The following is a 25,296-nucleotide window of genomic DNA, read 5'->3' on the forward strand; positions in this document are numbered from 1 at the left end:
CTGAAGTCCTGGGTTTACCCCCAGAAGCCTTCCTGCTGCATCTCCTTCAGAGTCAGACGGGTCGCCCGACCGCCATGATACTTGTAACGTACACAAGGTAAGAGTGGACGTCCTCCGTCTAAATGACCTAGAAATCTCCATTAGCAGCTAATCATCAGTGATTCCTGTGTTTTCTTTTTGCTGCAGGTCAGATAAAGAAGAGTGGATAAAGGTGCTGTCAAGTGAACACTGATGGGAACAGCACAATTTTGATTTTTATATTCATCCAACTGGGGTCTTCTAACTTTCACATTCATGCATTTTAATTGACACACTTTAATGTTCTTCAGTTTCCCTTAACCTCACTGCACTTTATGTACAAGTTTGTTTCTCGTCATCATAAATCACTGCTGCTCTTTTCCTCAAAGTCATTCATGGACGTCATTCGTGGACTCGTCTATTTCACTTCATCACAATTAGCATGCACAAAGTTGAGGGTAGCCTATACTATTTTTCTTTTCTTTTTTTTTGTATTGAATAATGCCCCCTTTTTAACCATGTGTTTCATGTTGTAATTAAAATGTTATCACATCAGCCTAATGAAACTGTCTCAACCAAATAACAGTGCTTTCAGCTGGCATGAATACACACACCAGTAAATTGAGCCTGTGTTAATTTCTTCCCACCAAACTTTACCACATTAATATTAAACCACAATCCTAGACAATTCCTTATCATGATGTTGAAATTTTAACACATTTCAGAATTTAAAAAAAAAAGAGGTTTATGGAATACAGTCCATTCATCTGCAGCCTCTGCCGTCTCCTCCAGAGGGATGTGCGGCTCCCAGCCCAGCTGCAGTCCCTTGGAGCCAGACACCCAGTCCACCTCTGACTGTCTCCTTCAAGTCATTGTGTGGTATTAAATCAGAGTCACTGATTGCTGCTGTGTGTGGTGGCTCGCAGATCCAGCTGTGACACAGTCCTGATGCCAAAGCTGCTCTGCCAAGCAGTTGAGGAGTGGGGCTACATCTCCCAGCCCATCACTGACCTCCCCTCCCATTCGCAGCAGTGGTACGCTCCATGTTTCCTGGAACTCCCTCACATCCCTCTCTGCCACATCACAGTGCATGAAGAGATCAAATCTGAGAAAAGGGTTAAGGTGCATTGATACTTCCTGTATGTATATGTGTGTATGCACATAAAGATGAAAATATTTTAAAGGGATAGTTCAACATTTAAGCAAATTGGCCCATTGCCATAATCCCTATAGTCATAGCATTAGGTTAGTTACCTTTATTTGTCGGTGCAAGCTATTTTTTAGAACGGCGGAGCAGAGCCGTGAGCTGCTCAGAGCTACACTACAGAGGCTAATGGGATTTCTTGGTTTCCCTCATCAGACTCATCAAATACACAATCCAACAACTCCAAAACGCTCTGGTGGACAAGTTGTGACCTGCACATTCACCATGCTATGAGATAATAACGTAATGTTATGAGACAGAGTTGTTTACAGAGACTGCTTGCTGAAAAACTGTCCCTGAAGGCAACGCGCATCAGCAGTTTTGCATGAATTAACCTCAAAATGCACCGGCAAATAAAGGTAATGAACCTACTGCTATGACTATAGGGATTATGGCAATGGGCCAATTTGCCAAAATGTTTAACTATCCCTTTAAATGTAATGTATTGGAACGTACACTATCACTTTATAGTATCAGAAATGGATCATACTACACTGAGACATATCAAAGCTGAATCATCTAAATGTGTAGAAAAGAACTGGAAAACTAAACGCCCCATTAGGGATCATTTTCCCTCTCAGGAGTGTTTATATTGACAAAAAACTAAAAGAAACCACGTGCCTTTTTCAGCACTGATGGGAACAAAAAACTTGCAAAAGCTCAGAGCCGCTTGTTACTTTATTATAATGAGTATGTTGAATTTTAAATAGTTTTCAAGTTTAAGCCCTGTACTTTTCAAGTTTTTTCTTTAAGGAAAACAAAAGGATACTTGGTGCCAACCACCAGTTTGGCAACTCGGCCCACAGCTGGCCCCGTCCACTTGGCAATTTGATTTGACAGATCATCAAAGGACGTCCTGTCAGTGAAGGAGAAGAGAAAAAGGACAGCATCCACCTGCTCCTTACAGGACTGAGGGAGACAGGGCACAGTGATACAGCATCAGGTGTGATGGGCAGCTGCAGAACAATATACAAAGTTCACGGCTCAGTGCAGGAGTTTAAAAACAAAACAAAAAACAGTCGATTTCACACATACTGGAAGTAAATGGTCAAATCTACGCAAGGCATTTTCTCCACAGTCCCACAGCTGGAGACGGAAGAACAGCACTCTGCCGCTCTCTCTCAGCTTCACCGGCCAGTATACCACTGTCGCCTCAATACCTTCCACACAAACAAACAAAAGAGAAATTACACTTTTTCTTATGAGCCTTTGATTAAAAAATATTCAGCTGACTCGCTCTGATTCTACTCCGACTCAGGAAACTATTTAGTCAGGAGTTACAAAGTCAGGGCTGAGTTTTGATGTATTTTGATGCTTTCTAACCGCTGGTTGTGGTCTTTAACCGACAAACCAGCCGTCAGTAAGCCAACTCAACCAGCACACAGCTGTACGTATGCATACACGCTGCTGACGAGGACCCACCTGTTGTTTCATAGTGCGCATTAGGAATATTCAGGCCTGCGAGACGTGCAGCAAGAGCAGTTTTCCCAACTCCACTCTTGCCAGAGATAAAGATCTTATAATGAACTGTGTCCACAGCTTCATGTGGGGGCATCACTGGAGACTCCAAAAGGCCTGCAAAATAGTGTTTCTGTTGTCAGTTCACATGTGGATGTTTCTTGTGTTTTCCATGATTTTGCTCTTTTTTTTTTGCTTCTGAATATAGATTATTTCTGCCAATGGAATAGGTCAGTCTTTCTTCTTGTGTTCTAGTGTTCAAAAGTTACACAAAGTAATCATTAACTTTTAAGATACTCTCTGAATTGCTATTTGCTTTTTTTCCCCTGTTCTAGTAGGCTGATGATGTGTCATTTTCTTTCCCTTTTTTCATTACATAACCTCAAACATCAGTTGCAGAGCTTACAGCCTGTTCACTCTGTTAACTAATACTACTAGTAAAAGTACTGAAAGTATTGTGAGCAATAGTATTTAATGTAGAAAAATGCCCCCTGTGGCTGTTACTCCTACACAATTTATTATGTAATGTATTATTATGTAAACTGATTTCCCCGTTTATTGCAGGAGGCTGAAACACATCATTGATTTCCCACCAGCAATTAATAAACACATGGTGTGATCGCCACGTTAAGCTATATTTTATTGGACAGTTCAACCTCTAGCCAATGCACATATTCATGCTGTATGTAAAACATTTAATTGTACAGTAACTTAAACTTGTTGGAACTGTAGTGAGGTAACGTTAGAACAACTCAAATGCATTCAGGTAACTTAGGTAAGTGGGTAAATGCACTTGCAGTACTGTGCTGAAAACCGAACTGTATTGTAACATTAGGTCGTCGAAAGTTATTTTCATACCGAAGATCTTTCGTCTTTTCTTGTGAAGGATCTTGTTGAAATATTCTTTGCTTTCTTTACATCGATGCCAGTCAGCCACTACGACTGATCCGGGAGGAGGAACTCCTGCCATGTTGTTATGGCTGTGAAGCTAGCTGAGCTAGCCGAGCTAGCACCACAGGGAGGAAAAACAAGACGGACCTCGGTTGCTCGTAGCGACAGGAGCTTTTGAAAGAAATGTCAACATCAAAATATAACAGCCAGTCGGAACACTTTAATGACAACAGCTGAGTGGCAAATAGCATTTCAAGTTTCAGTTGTAGCCACCTGATAAAGACTTCCGTCAACTAAAACGTCCCTTGACAACCGTTGCCGTCACTTCCGTAAGTTGTGTTGCCTTCAGGTGCTTATAAGAATTGTCAATTGTCTTTTCTGAAAGTCGCCTGTTGCATTTGATGGGGTGGGGGCTGCTTCTGCACTTACGACATAGAATTTTTGCGGAGTAGTACCTCAGCTTGTGCCCTGTATTAGTATTTGGGCCACTGGGTATTTCTTGTTCCTGTATAAGATAATTAATTGGCAATGTTTGAAAAGACCAAGAGCAGGCAAGACTTCATACTGCCTGGAGAAAAACTATTTATATTAAATTGCAATTCTGGGCGGGCTGCCATCTTTGGTCTGGAAACAGCTAGAGAAATTGATATAAACTCTTTTTTAAACTTATTTTTGACTGAGATTCCATGTTTGTCAATGTCTCATATTAATAATATATCTTAATAGCTAATCACAGCCTAATGAACTGGTAAACAGAGAAACAAATGCTACCTCTGTGGCCCAAATGAGGCCTGCAGCAGACACATCTCTAAATAAAAGTTGTGAACATTTTTTTTTTCATGAATTTTGAACATGTTTCTTTGCTATCTGTTACATGTCACTCACACCAAGGTAACGTCACATAAAACCACACTTTTTTAAAATAGTATTTTCAGTGCTGGTGGGTGCAGGGCCCCAGATGAGGTTTATCGTATGTCCGACAGTCCATGAATGGTGCATTGTGTTGTTCTTTAGCCGGACACTAGAGGTCGCTAAAGTCTGGCGTTTGACAGGAGGGTCACTGAGTGGCTTAGAGATCATGTCTGCAGAAACACAACAAAACAACAAAGACAAGAAATTAAAAGGCAGTTTGATATTTTGTCAAATTTCATTGTAGATGAGAAAGAACAAGCTCTAAAATACCCTGTGGGCTCTGACAGTCAGGACCCCTCTGCCCTCCATGGTCATGGTCACTGACATGGGGTCCACGTCTGAGGGTAATTCGCATCGGTGGGAAAATGTATTTGTGACCATGCCATCTTCCCCCAGCTACATGGAGACCAAAGAAGAAGAGAAGAACATGGAGAGGGTTGAAATAAAAACCCGTAGGCCTTATAAATCACCAGTAGGCCTACAAGGCTACTGGTGATTTATAAATGTCCATCACACTTAAACATTTAACTTCCAAACTCCTTCAGAATACTCTTTTCTTAAACCCAATTGTTTGATGAATTCTATCTGTAATTTCAGGTCTGGAGCTAAAACGTTTGGCCTCATAAAAAGGATTTCAGACAGAAAAATACTGTAATCCAACTAGTCTTAAAGTCCTTAAACCAACATATTCACATATTCATTTCAAATCCTCATTTAAAAGCTGCCTTTCATTCACTTTTAGCCTCAACAACTTGCTCCTTTAACGTTATCTGTAACTGTAAAGGTTAGGCTACATCTGCCACAGCAGGCCTGACGTCACAGCTCACCTTCTCAGCATGGACCTCTACCACGTTGTTTGAGGATGTGATGACAACATCCTCTGGAGAGAATTCACTCACATCCACAGTGAACTGGAGAGTGTCTCCAATCACCTGGATCTTCCCCGTCGGATGTGAATGTCCTGCAACGGTCATTTACAGCTTGTAAAATGAAGCAACTGAATAACATAGCTACTGTATATCAACTTCCATTATATTAGATCTTTTCTAAATCACACATTTTGTCGATCTTTGCTCAGCTGACCTGCAAATTTGTTTTCTGCAACGCTCTTCTGAAGTTTTGATCCTGAATCTTCAGAGTAAATATCCTGACCTTTCTCCATACAGGCTGAGGAAGTGAGATGTCTCTTTGTCGACTGTATCTACAATCCAAGAGATGACATTTCCAATCTAATGAGCCCTCCCTTGTCTCTGCTGAAAGTATGACTGTATATGAGTCTTTTATAGGCCGCTGGGAGCTCATGGGTGGATGTGGCTGGGTCCCTGGATGATTCACATGGACTGGAACATGACACAGGTCGTAGATATTCAATGTGTCAGTAATGTCGTCAAACTTTTGTCGGGGGGTCCGACATTTTTTGTTGCCACACCCCTGACAGAGAGCCTTTGGGTCTTTGGTGTTTGTGTGAGAGAAAGGGTGTGAGGGAATAAACTATAAATATCAAGTGTGACACTAAGAGAGCTCTCATCTGCAGCGGTACACTAAGAAATGCAACAACACAATAGAGTGACTTCTGAGAAATGTATGAGGTTTTTTTTTAAAGGCTGTTTAAGGTGGAAGTGTCTCCACAATGACCTTTACACAGGGAGGATTTAATATGTCGGAGTGGCAGTGGTATGATGGAGCCGAGTTGTGTGTGGGTGTGACATTCTGCTCTACCTTGGAAAAGTCACCGAGGTTAATCAACTCCATCTGGACGACAGGCGTCACCACAACAAGCTCAGTGAGGCCGAACCGCTGAGTGAAAAGAAAAGCAAACCGAAAGACAAAAGTCGAGGTGCAGCATTTGTTTCATATTTGTTATGATGAATTAATGTAGTAGTTGGCCGGAGGGCAGCGGCACAATAACATTTGTCAGCCTGCGTCAGAGGAGTTGACACAGTTGTGATAATAAATGTGTTGACAGGTATGTGGAGCAGTATTACATAGTTTATTTGTGTGAGGATGATGTAAGAGTTTATTTTTTAATTTGCTAAAAAAAAAAAAAAAAAAAAAGCTTTTATTTTTCTATTGGTTGTATAGTCTGTTCATTTTAAGCATGATCTGTGTTTTCATCAGTATTAATCATAATTATTACCTTTATTTAGTATGTTCGCATTTTTTAATTGCTAATAAATGCAACACAAACGAATGTCAGCAATCTTTTTTTTTTGAGTACTTGTTTTGTTGAGTACTGTAAAACTGAAATTTGATGTGCACCAGATGAAAAAAATCTACTGATCAGTACAGTTCATAATTCATCCAGTGGTTGTTGAGGTATTTCATTCTGTTCTACAAATGTCAGCCACATGGTGGCGCTACTATGGTAAAGACAGGGTCCTCAGGGGACCATGAATGCAACATCTCATGGCAATCCATCCGATAGTTAAGATGTTTCAATGTTGAACTAAAGACAAAAAATAAATACACACTGATGACTGCTGAGTATAAGAAAGTGACCCAGTCACAGGCAACATTTATTTTATTTATACACAAAAAACACCTGGCAAAACATTGGCCAGAACATAGTTATATCTCATGTAACAAATGACATAAATATAAAACAAAATAAATATTAAATAAAAATGGACAGTTGAATTAAGACATGGTGTAAACAAACAATTTGAAAATTGCATCATGATACAGGGACTAAACTAAGAAAAAAACATAAGAATGTGTGATCCTTGGCCCTGAGTGGAACGGTTACTCCAAATGTAAAAGCAAGTGTCGTTGATCACAAGAAGAGTAGCAAAAACAAACTGATTTAAGGATCCGGAAACAGCGGCAGGATAAAGTGAGTGCTTGGAAAAAAAAGCTCTTCCTCCAAAAGAGCCTTAAACATCTCAGTCATTCAGGAAATACAAAGCCAAGCACTCTTACATTGCCTCTCATTTATATATCACATCATATAACTTGTTTATGTTCAACATATGAAACATTTTTTACATAAAAATAAATTATTCATCTTCTGTTATCATAAAGTACATAAGTGTTTTTAGTCTCAGTCCTCTGAGTGGCTTTGGAGCGTCCTTTTCAGTCGTGCCACACTGTGCCAGAGGGGGAAAAAAACAATCCCGCAGAGTAGCTCAGTTTCATCCCCCCCTTTCAGTCCTCTTTCTCCATGAGTGAAATGGCATGGTCGGTCAGTGCTCTTTGATTTGGAGGAATGCTTAGATCACACTGCAAACACGCTGAGGGAGCTGGTCTCGTCTTTCAGGCCCAGGATGCTGTAGGCTATCCTCTTCATGTGACCGGGCAACCGCACTCCAATATTCCTGATGTCTCTGAAAGGCCAAGATAAATGACACTGTTAGCTGTGTGCCAAAAATAATATGGACTTTGTTTTGGGTACTTGCACCCCTGAAAATATTCTGATGTAGCTCATAAAGCAAGTGACTGCATAAATAGCTAAAGTAATGAATAAACTAAATTACTAAGTTGATACATGGTTGAATAGACCATTCAGTTGTATGAGAACATGATCACTCTCTATAACCGCTGTTGTGGTCTTTACAGCACTTGAGAATGAGAGGAATGACACGAGCAGAGGCGGAGTGGGGTATTCCTGCATCACAAACACACTAACAAATGTTCAAGCCGAGAGCCTCAATACATTCTCTGTGTTAGTACAAAATGTGGCCTGGTGCCAGATTCATCGGTGCAGCTGCACCTGTGCCATGTGTGCACTTACTCATGCCTCAAGGCGAGCACCTGCTCCATGGTCGTGATCCCTGCGCGACTGAAGCTCTCGTTGTACTGGCTCATTTTGATGGAGTCCAGCCACTCGGGCACCGACCTGAACATGGTACCGTCACAGCCGCTGGTGCTCGGCAGGCGGATGGACACGCTGCAGGGAACAATGTGTGATTAGATTACTCATTCCCCATTTAGTGCTACTTTGTGTACATTGAATACATGTGACTATGTTTGAATAAGAGAGAACCTGTTTTACTGTAAACACACTGCAGAGTGGACTGTTACAGAGGAAGTTACAATAACTTCTAATCTTCCAGGGGAAGGATTAAAGGGATAGTTCAACATTTTGGCAAATTGGCCCATTGCCATAATTTCTAAAGTGGAAATAAAATAGTTTTTTTTTTTAAGTCGGAATTTCTTTTTCCAGATTAAGTAGACAAAATGAAATGTGTAAATACAAGAGAACAGAATTCGTACCGTGGATCAAAGTCAGCTATGGTTTTCAGAGACTCTGGGTTTCGGAGCAGTTTGTCCAAAATGTTGACAATGTCTGTGAAGCGAGGTCGTTTGGAGCGGTCGTGCTGCCAACACTGGAGCATGAGTTGATAGATGGCGGACGGGCAGTCCATCGGAGCAGGAAGCCTGAAGGCCTCGTTGATAGCCTTCATGACCTGAGAAAAGAAACCAGGGCAGGGTGAAGGCAGCGCTTAGATTTTAATTAGAATAATAACCCAAGTGACAGACATAGAGTTTGAATAGGCAACCGTCCAAAAAGTCCTGGATTTGTGTGTTGATGTTAACAGCTAATTTGAGAGAGGATGGTGGGAAACTACACAGGATCAGTCAACTCTCAATCACCACCTACCCTACGCTGAGTCTCTGTGGTAATATAGGTTCAAGTTGAACCTACACAGACCAAAACAATCCCTCATCTCAACCATAAGAGTTGGAAAAGGAGATCTGACAGATGAAATATACCTCATGGTTGCTCATGTCCCAGTAGGGCCGTTCTCCGAATGCCATGACTTCCCACATGACGATGCCGAAACTCCACACGTCGCTGGCTGAAGTGAATTTCCTGTAAGCAATGGCCTCAGGGGCGGTCCAGCGGATGGGGATTTTACCTCCCTGACAGAAGAGATAAATTAACAAGTCATGAATGGAATGGAAACACATGGTGCTGAAAGATCAACACTTTGGATTGGACGCTCGAGAGTAAAAACATCATTAACAAGCTGACAGTAGTTACTAGAAGAACAAAAAAGGGCTTCTTCTCGGGGCGCTGTGCTTTTAGGGCTGTGAAATCTAGCTGTTGGACTCACCCTGGTGGTGTAGGTGCCCTCAGCGTCGTCCTCCAGCACACGTGACAGACCAAAATCGGACACTTTACACTCCAGGTTGCTGTTCACCAGGACGTTTCTTGCTGCCAGGTCACGGTGGACATAACTCATGTCAGAGAGGTATTTCATGCCAGCAGCTATTCCACGCAGCATTCCCACCAGCTGATACGAAGGAATCTCTCCATCACGGCCCTAAATGACACAAAAATATATAGAGTTACAAACTTGCTCCTATGTATCTTATCATAGTATGAGTTGAGTTTTAATTAGCCATATTGGTCTGTTTAGGACGGTTAGTTTAGCTTAGTTTAAACACTGGAAATAGCACTAGATTATCTTCTTTACAACCTATTGCTAATACTTTGGTATAATAATGTTTAATAAAATTTAAAAAACGCATAAGGGGGGAATAATTTAAGATTTCTTTTAAAAAGTTGCTAAAGTCTCCAAGAATACAAATATCAAGGAATAAATATATTAAGTTGTGTGACCATCCAGCTACCTTCAAATATGTGTCCAGGGCGCCGTTCTCCATGTATTCAGTCACTATCATGGCATGCTTGTCTGAAAATTAAAACATAAAATAATCATGTTCAGTACAAGAACAAAAAAAAAACAGTTGATGAAAATAAGCAGTGAGTGGCTGTTTGACTTCTGTCTGATTTCACAACTCACATTTGGTGACAACCCCCTCCAGGTGGATGATATTCGGGTGGGAGAACTGGCCCATGATGCTGGCCTCACTCAGGAAGTCCTGTCTCTGTTTCTCAGAGTAGCCCGGCTTCAGGGTCTTGATCGCCACGGCAGCCTCTCCTCGCCCAGGGGTCTTCATCACACCCCGAAACACTTCCCCAAACTCTCCTGGGGGACAGCGAGAGGAAAGGTCAGAAACAGAAACCCTCTGAAATTCTACTCAATGGAGGGCGAATTGTTTAAAATATACTTACCAACGCCAATGACTTTCTGTTTGCTGATTGCATTCGGGTCGATTTCCGTGACAAACTTTTGGATGGCAATGTTTGGGTCCTCATACATGTGAGGATCGACGTATGTCTTCAGAGGCTTGAGTTGATCTGAGGAGAAAATATGAACCAGAATATTAGATTGAATCATGAATCAATAAATGGTTTCACGCGTAAATAAGACTGAATTGATTTTGTGTGTGAGGTTTTCTAACCTGAAGCAAAGTAGGGATCCTCTGGTCCTCCTCTGCCACGAGTGCTCAGTCTCCTGAGAGGAAAACAACACCAGTCACTTAAAGACTAAACAGAATACAGACTGGCTTTGCAGTAATTGCATGTCCATCCTGTCTCAAACAAACCAAGGCTGTATTCAATAACAGCACCAGCTATTACTCATAACCCCCCCTAAGCTGTCACACCAGCACGTCCTTAATTTATTTGAGCTGGTGGCATGTAATCACACAGTCTGCAGCTTTGTAGATAGCATTTATCTGAATGACACACGTGTTGAATGTGGATACAAAGAGCACTGATGCCCACCTTCTACGCAGCAGCAGGACGGCCACCACCACCAGCAGGATAAGTGCTATCCCGACTACGGCTACCATCACCATGGTGGAGTTGTTCTGGATCTGGGACACAGCTGAGAAGAATCATGGAAACAGAAACATTTATCAACTCGACTGTGTGAAATAAAAACGTAAATCAACATTTATTTGAGAAACTGGTTTCAATTCTGTAGATTTGAAGGGGTTTCCGTTACCTAATGGTGAAGTGTGAAACTCGTACTCGGTGCTGTAGCTGCCGGGGCTGCCCTCAGGACTCAGCACCTGGACCCTGAACATGTAAGTAGTGTCTGGGATCAGGTCGGTAATCTGGACCGAGTCCTTCTCCAGAATGAGGACCGTGTAGGTGGTCACATCACGCTCGCTGTCATTTTCCTGCAGGGAGAAAAATTGGGTGGGTGGATTAAAATAGATTTAATCTTAACCAGAACTCTCTTAACCACCTTTTCTTCAAAAAAAAAAGTTTAAATGGGGGGGAGGAGAAAGACGAATGAGTACAAAGCACTCTGTCTTACTTTTCTGCGGTACATAAGCTCATAGCGGTGAGTGATGTGGGCTGGAGGTCGGCGAGACAGAGTCCAGGACAGAGACAGACTGGTGGGGCTGTGATCATCCAGATGGATCAGCCTCACCTTGGGGGGATCTAGCGGTTGGTGGAAAGGCAGAAAGCAAAATAATGGTTAGTGACTAATTGCAGTGTTTGGAAAGGACATTTGGGAATGAAAGCCTTTGGGATTCCTAGTAAGTGCTTCAATACTACATGAAAAATGTCTTAACTTTTTGTCTGTTCTGTTTGCCTGTGTTTGCTTCTGGCAAATTTTGGCAAATTGGTCCATTGACATAATCCCTAGAGTAGGTTTGTTACCTTTGTTTGTCAGTGCAAGCTATTTTTAGAACGGCGGAGCAGAGCCACGAGCTGCTCAGAGCTACGCTAGTTACTTTACAAGACGGAGTTGTTTCTGAGGTAAATTCATGCAAAACTGCTGATGCACGTTCCTGTCTGGGGCAGTTTTTCAGCAAGCAGTCTCTGCATTTGCCTCGAAAACCACTCCGTCTCGTAACTTTCTGTTATTATCTCATAGCGTGGTGAATGTGCAGGTCACAACTGGTCCACAAGAGCGTTTTGGAGTTGTTGGATTGTGTATTTGATGAGTTTGATGAGGGAAACCAAGAAATCCCATTAGCCTCCGTAGCGTAGCTCTGAGCAGCTCATGGCTCTGCTCCGCCGTTCTAAAAATAGCTTGCGCTTGCGCTAAGACTGTGACAATGGGCCAATTTGCCAAAATGTTGAACTATCCCTTAAAAAAACACATGGTATATGGTTTTATCACTTTAATGTCATGACATTTTGAACCTATGACACATTATTATCCTCACCTGTGTAGTCCAGAGCAGTGGTGATGGTCTCGATGGGCCTCTCGGTGCTGTACTGGGACACGCCGCTGTGAGTCTCCACCGTGAAGGTGTAGTTCAGGTGAGAATCCAAATCGGTGACGATGACAGTGGTTTCTTTCAGGTCCGTAGCGCCCGGCTCGAAGTTGATCTTCTCGCCGCAAGGGATGCACAGGGCTCCGTCGCAGTGCTCGCACACCACGCTGTAGGTGAGGTCGCTGCGACCCCCGGTCATCAGCGGCGGGCTCCAGGACAGCTGCAGCCTGCCTTCTGCCGACAGGGTGGTGGAGGCGAGGTCACGAGGGGCACTGGGTGGAGCTGGGGGAGAGGAAGTGGACGACAAAGCAGTTAGATAAGTTCTCCAAACTACCTCCGATGAATAGAAAAGTTGATAAGAGTTTTTTTTTTACCAGAGCAAGGAGATGTTGGAGGGTCTGTGGGGGAGCGGTAGAAGCCCTCCTCACATAGACACTCGCTGGCTCCGGCCTTGGACGGCTTGGTGTTATCAGGACAAACCCGGCATAACTCGCTCGACTCAGACGGTTTGAAGTAACCTGGCTTGCATGCTGTGTGAGAGAAAGAAGGTGTGTTGGTAAAAACATATCATAAAGCAATAACTGTTAAAAGGACAAATACCGGATGGGATGACTCATGAAAAACTCAAACAAATGGAGCTGTCTCAGTAACACCGGCGCTTGATACCCTACAGGAAGCGTTCGTTGTGAGGAACCTATAATCACTGAGTCTTTTGTGTGCGGGAGGAATGAAAGGGATTTCCCTGACGATCTGCCTCCACTTGCCTTTTTTCACCCGGGGGGCCTAATCTCAGGTCACACTGCCAAGTGTCAACCGGATGACAGCAGTGCATTAAATCCATCAGGTGATCCGATCTGCCTTCTCCTTTTGTTCGCTCTCAGCTCAAATTCTCCCTGGCAGATCACGTTTGTGTTTTTGCCAAAGGAAACGTCACCTTGGACACCGGTGTGAGCGCTGCCATGGACATCCCAGCACCCAGATAAGCAGCCTTCCCAGGGCAGGGGAGGTTAATGAACACACACACTGGACAGAAACTGGGAGGCAAGAGCTGCAAGTTCAGTGGGAGACTGATGTTTCCTCCCTTTCTTCCTTCCTTCCGCTAACCCCCCTCTCCCACCAGCACCAGCACCAGCACCAGATTACAGCATGCAAGGTTGAATAGTTAGCGGACAAGAGGATCAGGAAAGAGGAAAAGCTGCTGGAAACAAAGTACGATTCTCAACGTGTTTATGGAAACAGATGTACTTAATTTCTGAGGCGATGAAGAGAAAAGAGAAATAAAAAATTTTTTTTTTAAGATTTAAAAAGAGGGGATCTGATGAAAGACCTCCTGCTTTCACTCTCCATAGGGAGCAGCCCCTTTCATGTGGCCCCTGCGCTGGTGGCCGGGGTCGAGTGAACCCTGGATTGAAGACATGGTCGCGTTACTTTGGCCACCGAGGCAGGAGGACCTTTGCACTCTTGAGTATTGCCGCGCTGGAGGAGAAGCAGCAGGTTGAGTAGGGGAGGGATAGAGATGAATAGATGGGTGGAGGAGGAGGGTGGGATAGGAGGGGGAGTAAAGGTCTGGAGCACCAACAGAAGTTCTCTCTGGGGAGTCACTCGGCGGCAGTGGGGGTGTAGCTGAGGTCCTTTCGCATAAGAAAGAAGGGGGCCAGCCCATTTCATCTTGAGCCGGAGCAGCAGGACCTCTGTCACGTAGCAAAAGGAACTCCGGGCCTATTCATCTATTGTCTCTGAGACTGGGGAGAGTGGTGCCATAAATATGTTGCATTACTCATTATACAGCTCGCAAATGGCGGCATGTGCGCAGAAGATGAATGTAAAAGGTTGTTAATGCAAATTTTTGGTCCCCTCGCTGTTTTTTAATTGTCACACTCCGTTAATCGACAAAATTATAGGATGGAACACATTACCTAATAACATCAAAAATATTAACTCAGAACACATTTTTAAAAAGGTAGTAATAGACTATTTAAATAAATTGTAAATTCAATGAGTAAGAAATATGTAACGCAGAATAATTTATTATAAGAATTTATTTGTGGGTTGAACTGTTGTGGTAATGTAATGTGATGTACAATGTCTTCTTAATGTAGTTTAGTTTAGTTAGTTAGTTTAGTTTTAGTTTAGTTTAGACTACTAGACCGTTTGCTGTTTGTGTATATGATGAGGTGTTACAGTGATCTGTTCTTTTTAAAAATTGCATTAAGGACCCCAGGAAGAATAGCTAATGTCATGACATCAGCTAATGGGGATCCTATAAATAAACAAATAAATAAACAAACAAACAAAATTCATTTTTGAATCAGATCCAAAATCCCAAACTTTCATTCATTAAACAAAATCTTAAGTCCTCTTGTTGACGGAATCTCAGCCTCCCATTGTCCCGTGCAACTCTTTGACTGCAACGCACATGTGAAAAGGACTTATGTTCCGCACCGGTGCATCTGTTAATTGAATCTGTTTTTTGCTCTTTGTGTCGGCCCATTGTTCTAATGAGTGGGAACATGGATTAGGGAGCTCGTTGCGTGTGTTAACAACCGGATGAAAGAGCAAAGGGAAGGCAAAGCGGGGCATGTCACTGGATAACAGCTGTCCTGTTGCTCTACTAATCCTCTTGACTAAATTACACTCCACACCTAACTAAGCAGCCACGAAACTAACCACCCTCATGCGCCAACTGTCGACTCGCTCCCCGCCCTCCGACTCCGGCCCAGGACAACCTGCTTATTTGTGTCAGTCAGCATTCCTCCTCATCTCACTTTACTTCCTTTTCCCACAACAGTTGGGCTCTTCTTTGGAATCCACACGCAGGCCGCAAGCCTCTGTGGAGATCACTTTCTGTAGTTAGTTAACCTACAGGACTGAAATGTTGGGAGCCTGATCCGCTCGTAGCCATTCTCGGGGCAACTACCCCCTTTGTCTTCTGCCAATAAATATGAGAAAAAAGCTATTTGGAACTGTGATTGCAAAGAAGTTAATCCTCTGGGCATGGAGGGCAGACATTGCACCCACATACGATCTGTGGTTGAGAGAAATGGCAAATATGCTTCACCTGGAGAGACTGAGACTTTATAATGAAGACAGGGAAGACATGTTTAAAACGATGTGGGATCCTGTACTGCAATTGTTTCAAGGAAAGGACTAATGTTTCGATCACTGTGAAACACCTTGCTGTGTGTATTTCTTGAAATATGTTTAGCATATTGTCATGACTGTGGCCTTTATTATTTCCTTACATGCTGAGCTGATCCTGTTCATGTTTTATTTGTTAGTTTTGGGGTGGGGGATGGGTTTTTTTCTTTCTTTTATCTGTTTGTGCTGTGTTTCTCTTCATTTTGAAAAGCAATAAACATATATTTAAAAATAAATAAATTTAAAAAAACCTACAGGATTTGAGCAGAGGCTGTGGGTGTGTTGCGCCAGAGAGTCGGCCGGGAGAGAGGCTACGACATTGAGTTTCGCTTACATAATAAAACAGGTTTCCTGCATCCTCATATACAGGCCATCCTCCAGACTTTGGACTCACAATATTTTCCAGTCAAACGTTTCCTGTCCTCCTCTCAACAGCTGCCTGCCACCTTCCGTTTCAGGTGCTCGCCTCAGACTCAGAGTCCCGTGGTGAGGAACTTCTAGTTCTGAACATTCCTTTGCTCTGACTTCCCCTCTAAGTCTGTTTTCATTTTGATAACCTAAAAAGAGGAACTTTTTGTTTTATTTTATTTTTTATGTTTCGTTTTGTGGTAGAAAAATCAACTTCAGTGACAAACTAGATAAAACAACAGTTAACTGATTCTGTTGACTGATGAGTCAGTTTCATTCTTTCAGCTAGAGACAATAATGTGCTGGTTTCTAAGCAGCAGGCTCCATGAGGAGACCAAACTCTTCCAGTTAAGGTGACTTGTTCCGTCGGGAGTCATAAACCACATGCCTGACTCAGTGTAACCTCGGATAGGTGTGTCGGCCTCATCCCTGTAATCTGCGGTTTCTGTCGCTTGGCAACTCACGCAAAGCAAATACTTGCGAGGAGAAGACACGGTGCTCAGGTAGTCATTCTGACACATTCACACGGCCCCTTCCTTGAGTCAATCAGTGCTGGAGGTGACGCCAGGGTGAAAGAATTCCTTCCAAAAAAATCCCCACAGCACACTGTGCCCTTCCTCCCTCCTTCCTCCTCCTCTGTACCCTCTCTCCTCCCACGTTTCCTCCAGACAGTTCAACACACCACACCCCAGAATGCCAACTTCCACACGAACAGTATGAATGCCACAGCTATGTCGTCTACTGTACACAACTATGTGCTTTTTAATTGACCTTATACTGTATATACTGTAAAGTCCATGAAAAAGGAAAAAGTTTTAAAAGGATTTAACACCAAAGTCTTTTAGTTTCAACTCTTGGATGATGAATGGAGTCCATCAACACATGTTCTAATTTTGTAAATACATAATAAACTATGAATCGATTAATCGCACAATAATCAATTATTGAATTAATCGAATAATCGGTTTGAGTAGTTTTTTAAGAAAAAATAGTCCAAATTCTCTGATTTCAGCTTCTTAAATGTGAATATTTCTGGTTTCTTTGTTCCTTTATGACAATTAACTGAGTATCTCTTTGGTTTGTGGACAAAACAAGACATTTAAGGACGTTGTCTTGTGGTTTGGGCAACACTGATTGATATTTTTCAACATTTTTTCACCTTTTATTGACCAAGCAACTAATTTATGAATCATTTCAATAAAATAATCATTAGTTGCAGCCCTAATAAACTCAAAGTCCACCCAGAAGTGGGACACATCTTCTTTCTACTGTATGTTATCACCAGCCCTGGGCCTATCCATAAAAACAGAGCCTCAGCCCAGCCCCATTCCTCAGTCCTGAGAGAAAGACAGTGGAAAGAATGCGCTATTGGGCAACAACAGGTGAAGAGAAGACGAAGCCACCGATGAGAGTGTGTTGAAGCTTTGCGCCTGTTATCGATGTCACATGAAGCGATCTGTGGTTGCCTCCAAATCTAAACAAAACAAGACAGGTATAGACACAGTCTGTCCCACTTTCCTCTCTCTCTCTTCCTGAGCCCGGTCCTGCGCTACCTCACCTATTTCAACACAGATATGCTGTGTTTTTTCAGCACATCCACAAACAAACCAGACACAATTTACATTCCAATGCGCTCATTCCTCCTCACACCTCGCCAAAAGCAGCGGTTGGAGGTGTTTCATTTACTACATCTCGCATGAAAACACGTCTCAGTCGACTGCACGACACATTTCTGGCACTGGCTCACCTTGGCAGGAGTCCCCGGTGGTTTCGTAGCCGGCCAGACACTGGCACTGGCCCACGGGAACCACCCACTCGCCCTCAGCTGTGCAGTAGATGCGCGGGGTGGCGGGACCGACGGCGTTCTCCACGCAGGCTCCCTCCACCTCCTTGAGGCCGTCCGCCACCGTCTCTGGGAAGGCCGCCAAGCTCTGCACCGTGGACGGGCACGTCTTGTAGTAAACTCTGACCGACAGCAGCGCCACACAAGCGCCCATGTCTTGAAAAGCCAGGTAGAAGCCCTTCCTGGACAGAGGCCCCACCGTCCTCGTCTCCGTGTTGACCTTCAGCACGCGACCCCGCGTGACCTCATCAGGGGCGATGGTGGCCACTTTGCGGAACTGCCCTTTGCGGAAGTTGGTTCCCACGTCGGCGTCGGCCTCCGAGATGAAAAGGTTGAAGGTTTCTTTGCAGGCGACGGAGGCACCGTCGAACGTGTTGCAGTCTCTCACCACAAAACGGAGCTCCACGGAGACGCGGGACGTCCCAGGGCGCCGCTGGATGAATGTTGTACGCAGCCAGTTATCCTGTTCAGTAGAGTCTATGCTGCAAACGCTGTAGGTATAGAACAGTGTGCCATTCACCACCGTCTGGACTATCTCCCACTGTAGGACAGAAAGAGATGGAGAGAGGAGAGGGATCAGTTTAACGTACAACACCAAACTGAACTACAATAATGAAGGGGAAAAATCACAGTTCTCTGGGACTAAGTACAGAGTCCACTGGCTTTGTTCTTGCCAAGAACCCGTTTAATTGATGAGACACCTCATCTGCCCTGCTGAGTGAGAAGCTCATAAAGTGCAAAAGTGAGCCAGAGCCTTTTTTTTCCACACATTAAGATTACTGGCTTCGACATGTGCTGCGCTCGCGACGTGTGTGGTTTTCCATTAACAGACGAGGGTGGATGCGTGTGAGACACACAAAAAAGCCAGCAAATACTACTGTAGAATACCAACTCACACTTTATGATCGTTAGATTGGCTTTATAGGCATAGTGCAAAGGCACGGCAGCAGAATTGGTAGCAATTAAGACTTTTTAAGAGGGGGAAGCAATGACAAGTAAAAAGATTAAAAGCCCATATATATTTATCATTAAAATTTAAGATCTCATATGTTTCCAGCACTGTAGTGTTCCAGGGAATAAATCAGTGCTTAAATATACTTTAACTCTGGCAGAAAATCGAGGCAAAGTAAATGTGATATATTTCAAAATGACATCACAACTAATTAATAAGAAAAAGTTAAAGTGGCTCCATTAGATCAGAGCAGCACTTTACCACACATTATTACCAAGCCCATGATTAGAATGAATAGTTAGACACATATCCTCTTCAGCCAATTACTTGTAATTACTTTCCAACTTCTGTTTATAGTTATATATAATATATCTTTGCTGAAGACAACCACACATTGCAAAGAACCATCTGTACCAATTTAACTCCAGTGTGAGAAAGAAAGCTGCATCAGAACAAAGGAAAGATTTACAGACATGCGGAAATCCCTCCTGATAGAACGGGTATCTTCAGATCTTTGAGAACCTTCACACAAGAAACATAGCCCGCACAGTGGAAGTAGCCATGTCCTGTTGCTTTTTTTAGATGGAAAGCCACTGAACTATAGATAGAGGGATGGTTCTCCACATATGGACCACTCTTTCTTTTTCTTTTACTCATGTCTTCCCACTGCACAGATCCTCTTTGCTCTATACTGTGATCTCTTCAGAGAGAAATCTTGTGGGAGAACATCTTCAGTTTCAGTTTTATGGTTAAGCGCTGGAATGAAAACAATCTAATGTGATTGTTTAAAATGCACTTTGGTACAGTAAATTCAAATGTGGTTTGATCCCTGACGTTTTAATGGCATTCATAAGTTCTTTATGAAAGGGTAGCGTTTAACACGAGACTAAAACTGAGCTCTGCCAAACCTCATCTAGCTGCCAATCATTCCATCTGTCCCAGGGAGCTTTTTGAGAGGACTGAATGAGCGGATTGTCCCGAGACAGAATTTAAATTCTCACATAGACTAATCTTCAGCTGCCGTCTTATTTATTTGTTGTCACACAGAGTGGGAACAGTGTCAAGTCTTCAACCTGAAGTCTTAAAAATGCCTGTTGAGGTATAAATACTCACTCCGTTCTCATATGGCAACGTGAGCCAGCCCAGCTCTGATCCTGAAGTCCTCATATCCAGCAACACTTCTACAGAGACAAACAGAAAATATATATTTATATATAACATATGACATAATTACAACAAATAAGTGAATAAAAACACCTGATGCCTTAGAGAGAGAGAAAAAGAGATATTTAGCTATCAAAGACATTTAGCTATTAACGAAAGACACTATTATTCATCAATGGTTTAAATATTACAACTCTGATAAATAGACAGTGGAATATGTAACAAATTTTGTATATTATTCTGTTAGATATTTGGAAATAATTATGATTTTTGACTGTATGATTAAATCCTCTGCCTTGATCTCTGGGGGCAGCAAGCTTTATGGGGGGCACATGCCATGCTTTGACAGTTTAATCAAGCATGTCGGTCCGATTCAAGACTTCATTGACCGTGTCCTCCAGGTCCAACATACAGGACTAATAATGTATGAGAAAGGCGTGGGCTGATAAATCGCCATGACGAGAGAAATACATGAATCATGCGCCACAAGTGAAACAAAGGGGGTCTGACATGTTTGGACATCTCCCCAGGTGCCTCCTACCCCATATAGGTTGGCAAAGTCTACCCCCCCTATAATTAAACAACTTATTAAAGAAAAGTTAGGATGAAGCAGACAGGTTTCATTCGAGACGGTTTGAACAGCTATACATCTGACATTATAGACGTCACGTCGAACAAAAAAACAGAGCAAAAAGTAGGCTACAACTAAAAGGAATTTTGACTTGACTAACAATGTCAAACATGTTAACTATGTTAAACAAGAGGTAAAACTTAAAACCAGTTGCCAGATTCCAACCTCCTGACTCATGAGGTGCGGTGAAGAGAGAGAGGCTGCGCTTACAGCTTTTTACACACAGTGTTCAAAGTAACTTAGGCTACTTACGTTCTTTCGACTGGAGGCTGATAAATACTTGGTTAATAAATAAAAATAGAAACAAGACGACCCGACGGAACTCCATGTTGCCACGAAACTTTTGAAATGAGAAAAGAAAGAAAAAAAAGGTGGACGTTTGGTGTCCTGGAGCCTGTCCGCTCTCCTCCGTCAGTCCCTTCGTCTGTTACTGGCTCCACTTCCACTAAACACTTCACTCCACCGGCTCAGCGAGCACGAGCCCTTCAGCCCTCAGCCCATTCAGAAACAGGTGGCGTCGTCGCCCCACCCCGCCGCCTTTTGGAATGAGGAAGTTCTCCAAATATGGTAACAGAGGGGGCGGGGCCAGAGCTGTGCGACCACATCTGTTTCATTGAGGAGAACGAAGGCCTTTTTTATGACTGCGATACTACGATTGTATCTGTCAAAATGTACTGTAATGTACATGTCAAAATTACGGTTGCATTGATTAAAGCAATACTTACCGATCTGGCATTTCACTCAGCACAGCACAAACATTTGAAAATCAACAGCTCCACCTCCCTCACAAGTCCCACCCACCTCTCCCTCCTGCCGCATCTCCACGAGCCCCCTCCCTCCCCGCTGCATGCGTTGGCATGGCAACGCTAAACAGAACAGGAACGCGAGTGAAACGAGAACACAAACAAACACAACACCGGAGTTTTAAACCGTATAAACGGACTCAGTGATGACTGATGAGTTTTATAATAAACTGTTGTTAGCCTACTGCTACTGGAGACGCAGGGGAAGTGATTGTTACAGATTACAGTTCTCAACAAGCCGGGCTGGCGGCCGGACCAGCGCCACCTGATGCGCTGGTTCAGGCCGAAAATAAATCCAGACCGAGCCGAGTCGAGCCGCGCCGGTCCGGAGTTCCACCGGGTCCGGACCGTTGAGAACTCACAGAGCTAAGGGAGCTAACAGTAGCCTAGCCCCCTAGCCGTTAGCACTGGATGCTTTTGACTTCCTGTGTTTACGTATCACTCGGGGCTGATCACTATCAACGTTACAATATCAGACATTAAACTCCGCGACCAGCTGCGGCTGCAGTTATTGGTCTTTTAAAAAACTATTTATTTCCAAAAACCTTCTTTCTTGTGTGTTGTGACTCTAGTCTCCTCTGCTCTCTGTGTCCTGCTACTGCTCTGTCAATAAGCGTTCTTCCTGGTCGGGAGGGGGGAGAGGAGGAGAGGGGTGCACAAAGTGATTACATATTAAGTAGGTTCGGTCGCTCGTCAAATCTTATTAATCGGACCGAATAATATTATTGGTCAGACTTTTCTCAGAATTATATGAGAATGAAAAAATGATGAGTTTTTAACCCTGTTGGGTTTCTCTTACATTTTAATGTATCATCAGATTATTAATAGCATTTTAACTTAGACAAAGAAATGTGCAAAAGTTCCAGAAAGGTAAGTATTGCTTTAATCAGTTAGTCGATTAACAGAAAAATTATCGGCATCTGTCTGATTAGTTTAAGTCACTTTTAAACCAGAATTTAAGGACTTTTGGGGGGGCACATGTACTATTGCTGTCAGCTACTATGATCAGTGCTAGAGGAGTCATTAATGTGCTTCTCTGAGTTGCACTATCACCGTGTAAAATTCTATTATACAGAAAGGTTTCTCATTTAAAACTTACTTAGGGGCATGAGTAAGCCATAAAAGAAAATTTAAAGTCCTAATCAGACATTTCCTGTAATAAAGTGTTGTATTATTACACAGTTTACTGCATATGGACTTTTATTACAATGGTGTGGGTGTATACAACATTTAAGCTAGGCTCTACATGTTGGATACTTTGAACTACAATCACCATTTACCAAGTAGGCCTAACTCAAAGTTAACTAAGTGAGAACAGTGATAAGATATGCCATAACAGAATGAGTAAATACTGTAATCACTTGGAATGTCTCTGACTGACCCTGACTGACTCACGATACATCTATGTAGCCTATTGGAAATATTGGCATGAACAACTGCACCTTTTTTTAACCTGTGTGGACAGACAGTATAACTTGGTATAGATTAAAACATAAAAAATAAATATGTATATAAAAATAATGAGTATAATAGATATAAGAATCATTTTTTAAAATCTTTTGTCGGGGTGAGTAAAGCCATTCATATTGTGGTACTTTCTTCTTGTGTTATTGCTTTGCATCTTTTTTCTGTTTACATTGTGTTTTCGTCTGTGTTTTCATGGACATTATAAAAGAAAAGTGTGGTCAGTGCACTGAATATAACTGAACACATATATTTGTTTTGTTGTTGCTAGTGTGTTTTTGTGTTTTTGAATCCGTAGGTGTTGTAGCTTTAGTGCCCTCTTCTTGCACATGGCATGGGAATTTAATTAAAGCTGACACAGAGCTACACCATAGGATGTAAACATTCCATTCAGGTCCTGCTCCGGTCCAGTTGGGGCCAGAACAATTTGAAAACCTTTTTAGAAACCCTGTTGGATATTTTAGGAATTTGAAGTTGTGGTTGTGAATGCTTCAGACAACAGGAGTAATTCAATACCAATATGTTTAGGCTTTGGTAGCACGTGAAAATAAAAGTGTTTTTAAGCTGGACAATCTTTACTGACCGTCTTCCAAGTAATTGCCTGAATCCTCAACGTCTCATCCTGGACTTGTCTTTCCCACGACTGGTAAAGGAGGGGTCAAGTGGGGGGGTGGTCTGGTATGAATATATGACTACTAATGAGGCGGTCCTCATAAAGAACCTTACAATTTGGGTATGAATATGTGACCACAAAGAAGATCTGACAATAGCATCACCTAGCAACTCTTATCTGGAGGAATTTCAGAGTCAAGTCTTCTCTGCAAAGCGGCGTGTACTTGGGGAGAAGAGCCCCTCAGGCTGAGAGCCAAACACAGCCAGCTAGGCCGACAAAGAGTCCAGAGAGGAGGACATTGTCTTGTCCAACGATACCAAACACGGACATGGACATTAATCATACAACAGACGGAGTGAAAGATGTTGTTAAAAAAAAATAGATTAACAAGTTAAGTGTGGGTTGAGTTATGACTTTCTGACCTTCAGATGACAATTACTTCAATTACTTAAAAAACAAATTGTAGGTTGAGTATCATTCTTACCAGACATGTTCACCTTTTAGAGCATAGAGGAAAACATCAACTTTATTCAATTATACACTCAAGTTAAAGATCAAAGATCAACCATGCACACAAAACTCCATTCTTATTAAAAAATATATTATATCATATAAGAATTATAAGATTTAAGATTATTTTTCGGTATTAACTGATGAATTTCAGGTAGCATGTCCCAAGATCATATTTTAAACACAATCCTTTTGACAGAAAAAAACACATTGGAGCGCTTTGGACCCTGTCTTCATCTTGAGTCTCCACATTTGTTCAAATATCAGCTCTTTTGAATAAAAAAGCTTTTTGTTTTACACCTCCTCTAAAACATGAAAATCTGTGATCTGTATTTCACGTCACAGGCTCGACACTGTGCTTTAAGCTTCAGATATCCCACACTTACAAATCACCACCACGCTTTGTTTTGAGTGCGAACTGACACTTGAAGGAAACTTCCATCTTAAGCACTTGAGGCGGCCCTTTCTCTCCCGTCTTTATCAGGTTTGATACACACTGAGGTACGCTTAGGTGTTATTTTCAACTGTGTTAACGCTTAAGACTCCGAGAAGTGGTTTCTGTTGTCATCCAGTTCTCGAAGGTGTCAAAGGTTAACACCCTCTCTAACACAGAAGTATGCAAATGCGTTCATTACAATACAGGCTTCTTTTTATTCACCTAGGAGAGCATGCGTCCTGCTGGAGAGCGGGCCGTGGCCTCACAACGCTCAGCCCAAACACCCCACCCTCCCTCTGGTCCCCGGGCTTCTGAGGGCAATGACAACACAAAAGTACTTCACACTGGGGGCTGGGCCTGAATTTTGTGGGTCATTGAACAGCGGCCGAAGCAGCAACGCCATGTCATTCAGAGCCTGTTCCCCCCCACACCCACGGCTTTCCTTACACTTCTCGTGGTATCAGCAAACAGAGAGGTGGACCACTTTTGAAAGGACTGGGGAGTTTTTGTGTGCTGCCAACATAGAGTGCACCTACTGTTTTCCACCCCTCTCACAGCGAGGGCCCCCAAAACCCTTGTTAAGAAATGATGGATTCGCGCCTTTGTCTACGTTTTGATGACTACGGCCTAGCCATCAGTGGTGGAAGAAGTGCTCAGAGTATTTGCTTAAGTAAAGTAGTCAGCGCCACACAATGAAAATACACACTGACAAGTAAACATCCCTCGTTTGAAGTGTTTGCAACAGAATACACTCAGTGTAAAAGTTATTACCTTTGTCAGCATCACATTATAATATCATTGAATCATGATTTTTGAGGCA

General features: G+C 42.7%; 3 protein-coding genes across 4 annotated transcripts; all 3 read right to left on the minus strand.

Moving 5' to 3' along the window:
* Nucleotides 1-696: 696 nt before the first annotated feature.
* Nucleotides 697-3,809, minus strand: cplane2 (ciliogenesis and planar polarity effector 2). Of its 2 annotated transcripts, none has more exons than XM_083971522.1 (5): nucleotides 3,539-3,809; nucleotides 2,645-2,797; nucleotides 2,258-2,382; nucleotides 1,992-2,131; nucleotides 697-1,123 (listed from the first exon to the last, which is right to left on the minus strand). In XM_083971522.1, exons 1-5 carry the CDS (start codon nucleotides 3,648-3,650, stop codon nucleotides 901-903), a joined length of 753 nt encoding a protein of 250 aa, XP_083827648.1. In that variant the 5' UTR covers nucleotides 3,651-3,809; the 3' UTR covers nucleotides 697-900. The 2 variants fall into 2 exon arrangements, with proteins under 2 accessions (XP_083827648.1, XP_083827649.1); XM_083971523.1 differs by having other exon boundaries at nucleotides 980-1,123; nucleotides 1,992-2,178.
* Nucleotides 3,810-4,647: 838 nt separating this feature from the next.
* LOC310986334 (heat shock protein beta-7-like) lies at nucleotides 4,648-5,808 on the minus strand (the record flags this gene model as incomplete). Its single annotated transcript, XM_083972181.1, has 4 exons — nucleotides 5,567-5,808; nucleotides 5,311-5,444; nucleotides 4,754-4,879; nucleotides 4,648-4,653 (listed from the first exon to the last, which is right to left on the minus strand). Exons 1-4 carry the CDS (start codon nucleotides 5,643-5,645, stop codon nucleotides 4,648-4,650), a joined length of 345 nt encoding a protein of 114 aa, XP_083828307.1. The 5' UTR covers nucleotides 5,646-5,808.
* Nucleotides 5,809-6,989: 1,181 nt separating this feature from the next.
* Nucleotides 6,990-21,108, minus strand: LOC310985510 (ephrin type-A receptor 2-like). The gene is made up of 17 exons (XM_083971122.1): nucleotides 20,903-21,108; nucleotides 19,969-20,036; nucleotides 17,808-18,444; nucleotides 12,889-13,044; nucleotides 12,464-12,796; nucleotides 11,602-11,729; nucleotides 11,284-11,461; nucleotides 11,061-11,163; nucleotides 10,736-10,788; nucleotides 10,506-10,631; nucleotides 10,234-10,419; nucleotides 10,061-10,122; nucleotides 9,541-9,750; nucleotides 9,197-9,346; nucleotides 8,696-8,889; nucleotides 8,214-8,369; nucleotides 6,990-7,806 (listed from the first exon to the last, which is right to left on the minus strand). The coding sequence occupies exons 1-17, from the start codon at nucleotides 20,976-20,978 to the stop codon at nucleotides 7,698-7,700; spliced, it is 2,925 nt and encodes a 974-aa protein (XP_083827248.1). The 5' UTR covers nucleotides 20,979-21,108; the 3' UTR covers nucleotides 6,990-7,697.
* Nucleotides 21,109-25,296: the final 4,188 nt, after the last annotated feature.

The sequence above is a fragment of the Trachurus trachurus genome, assembly GCF_905171665.1.
Source record: "Trachurus trachurus genome assembly, chromosome: 5".
In the NCBI taxonomy this organism is placed as follows: domain Eukaryota; kingdom Metazoa; phylum Chordata; class Actinopteri; order Carangiformes; family Carangidae; genus Trachurus; species Trachurus trachurus.

Bases quoted from the DNA above. Each gene is read 5' to 3' on its own strand.
- cplane2 (XM_083971522.1), bottom strand. From the start codon at position 3,650: ATGGCAGGAGTTCCTCCTCCCGGATCAGTCGTAGTGGCTGACTGGCAT. The intron at 2,798-3,538 runs GTATGAAAATAA...ACTATTTTGCAG, and splicing joins GAAAAGACGAAAGATCTTCG to GCCTTTTGGAGTCTCCAGTG. The intron at 1,124-1,991 runs GTATCCTTTTGT...CCCTTTTCTCAG, and splicing joins AAACTGGTGGTTGGCACCAA to ATTTGATCTCTTCATGCACT.
- LOC310985510 (XM_083971122.1), bottom strand. From the start codon at position 20,978: ATGGAGTTCCGTCGGGTCGTCTTGTTTCTATTTTTATTTATTAACCAA. The intron at 18,445-19,968 runs GTGAGTATTTAT...TCTGTCCTACAG, and splicing joins CGTTGCCATATGAGAACGGA to TGGGAGATAGTCCAGACGGT. The intron at 9,751-10,060 runs GTAGCTGGATGG...TGTGTCATTTAG, and splicing joins CCCTGGACACATATTTGAAG to GGCCGTGATGGAGAGATTCC.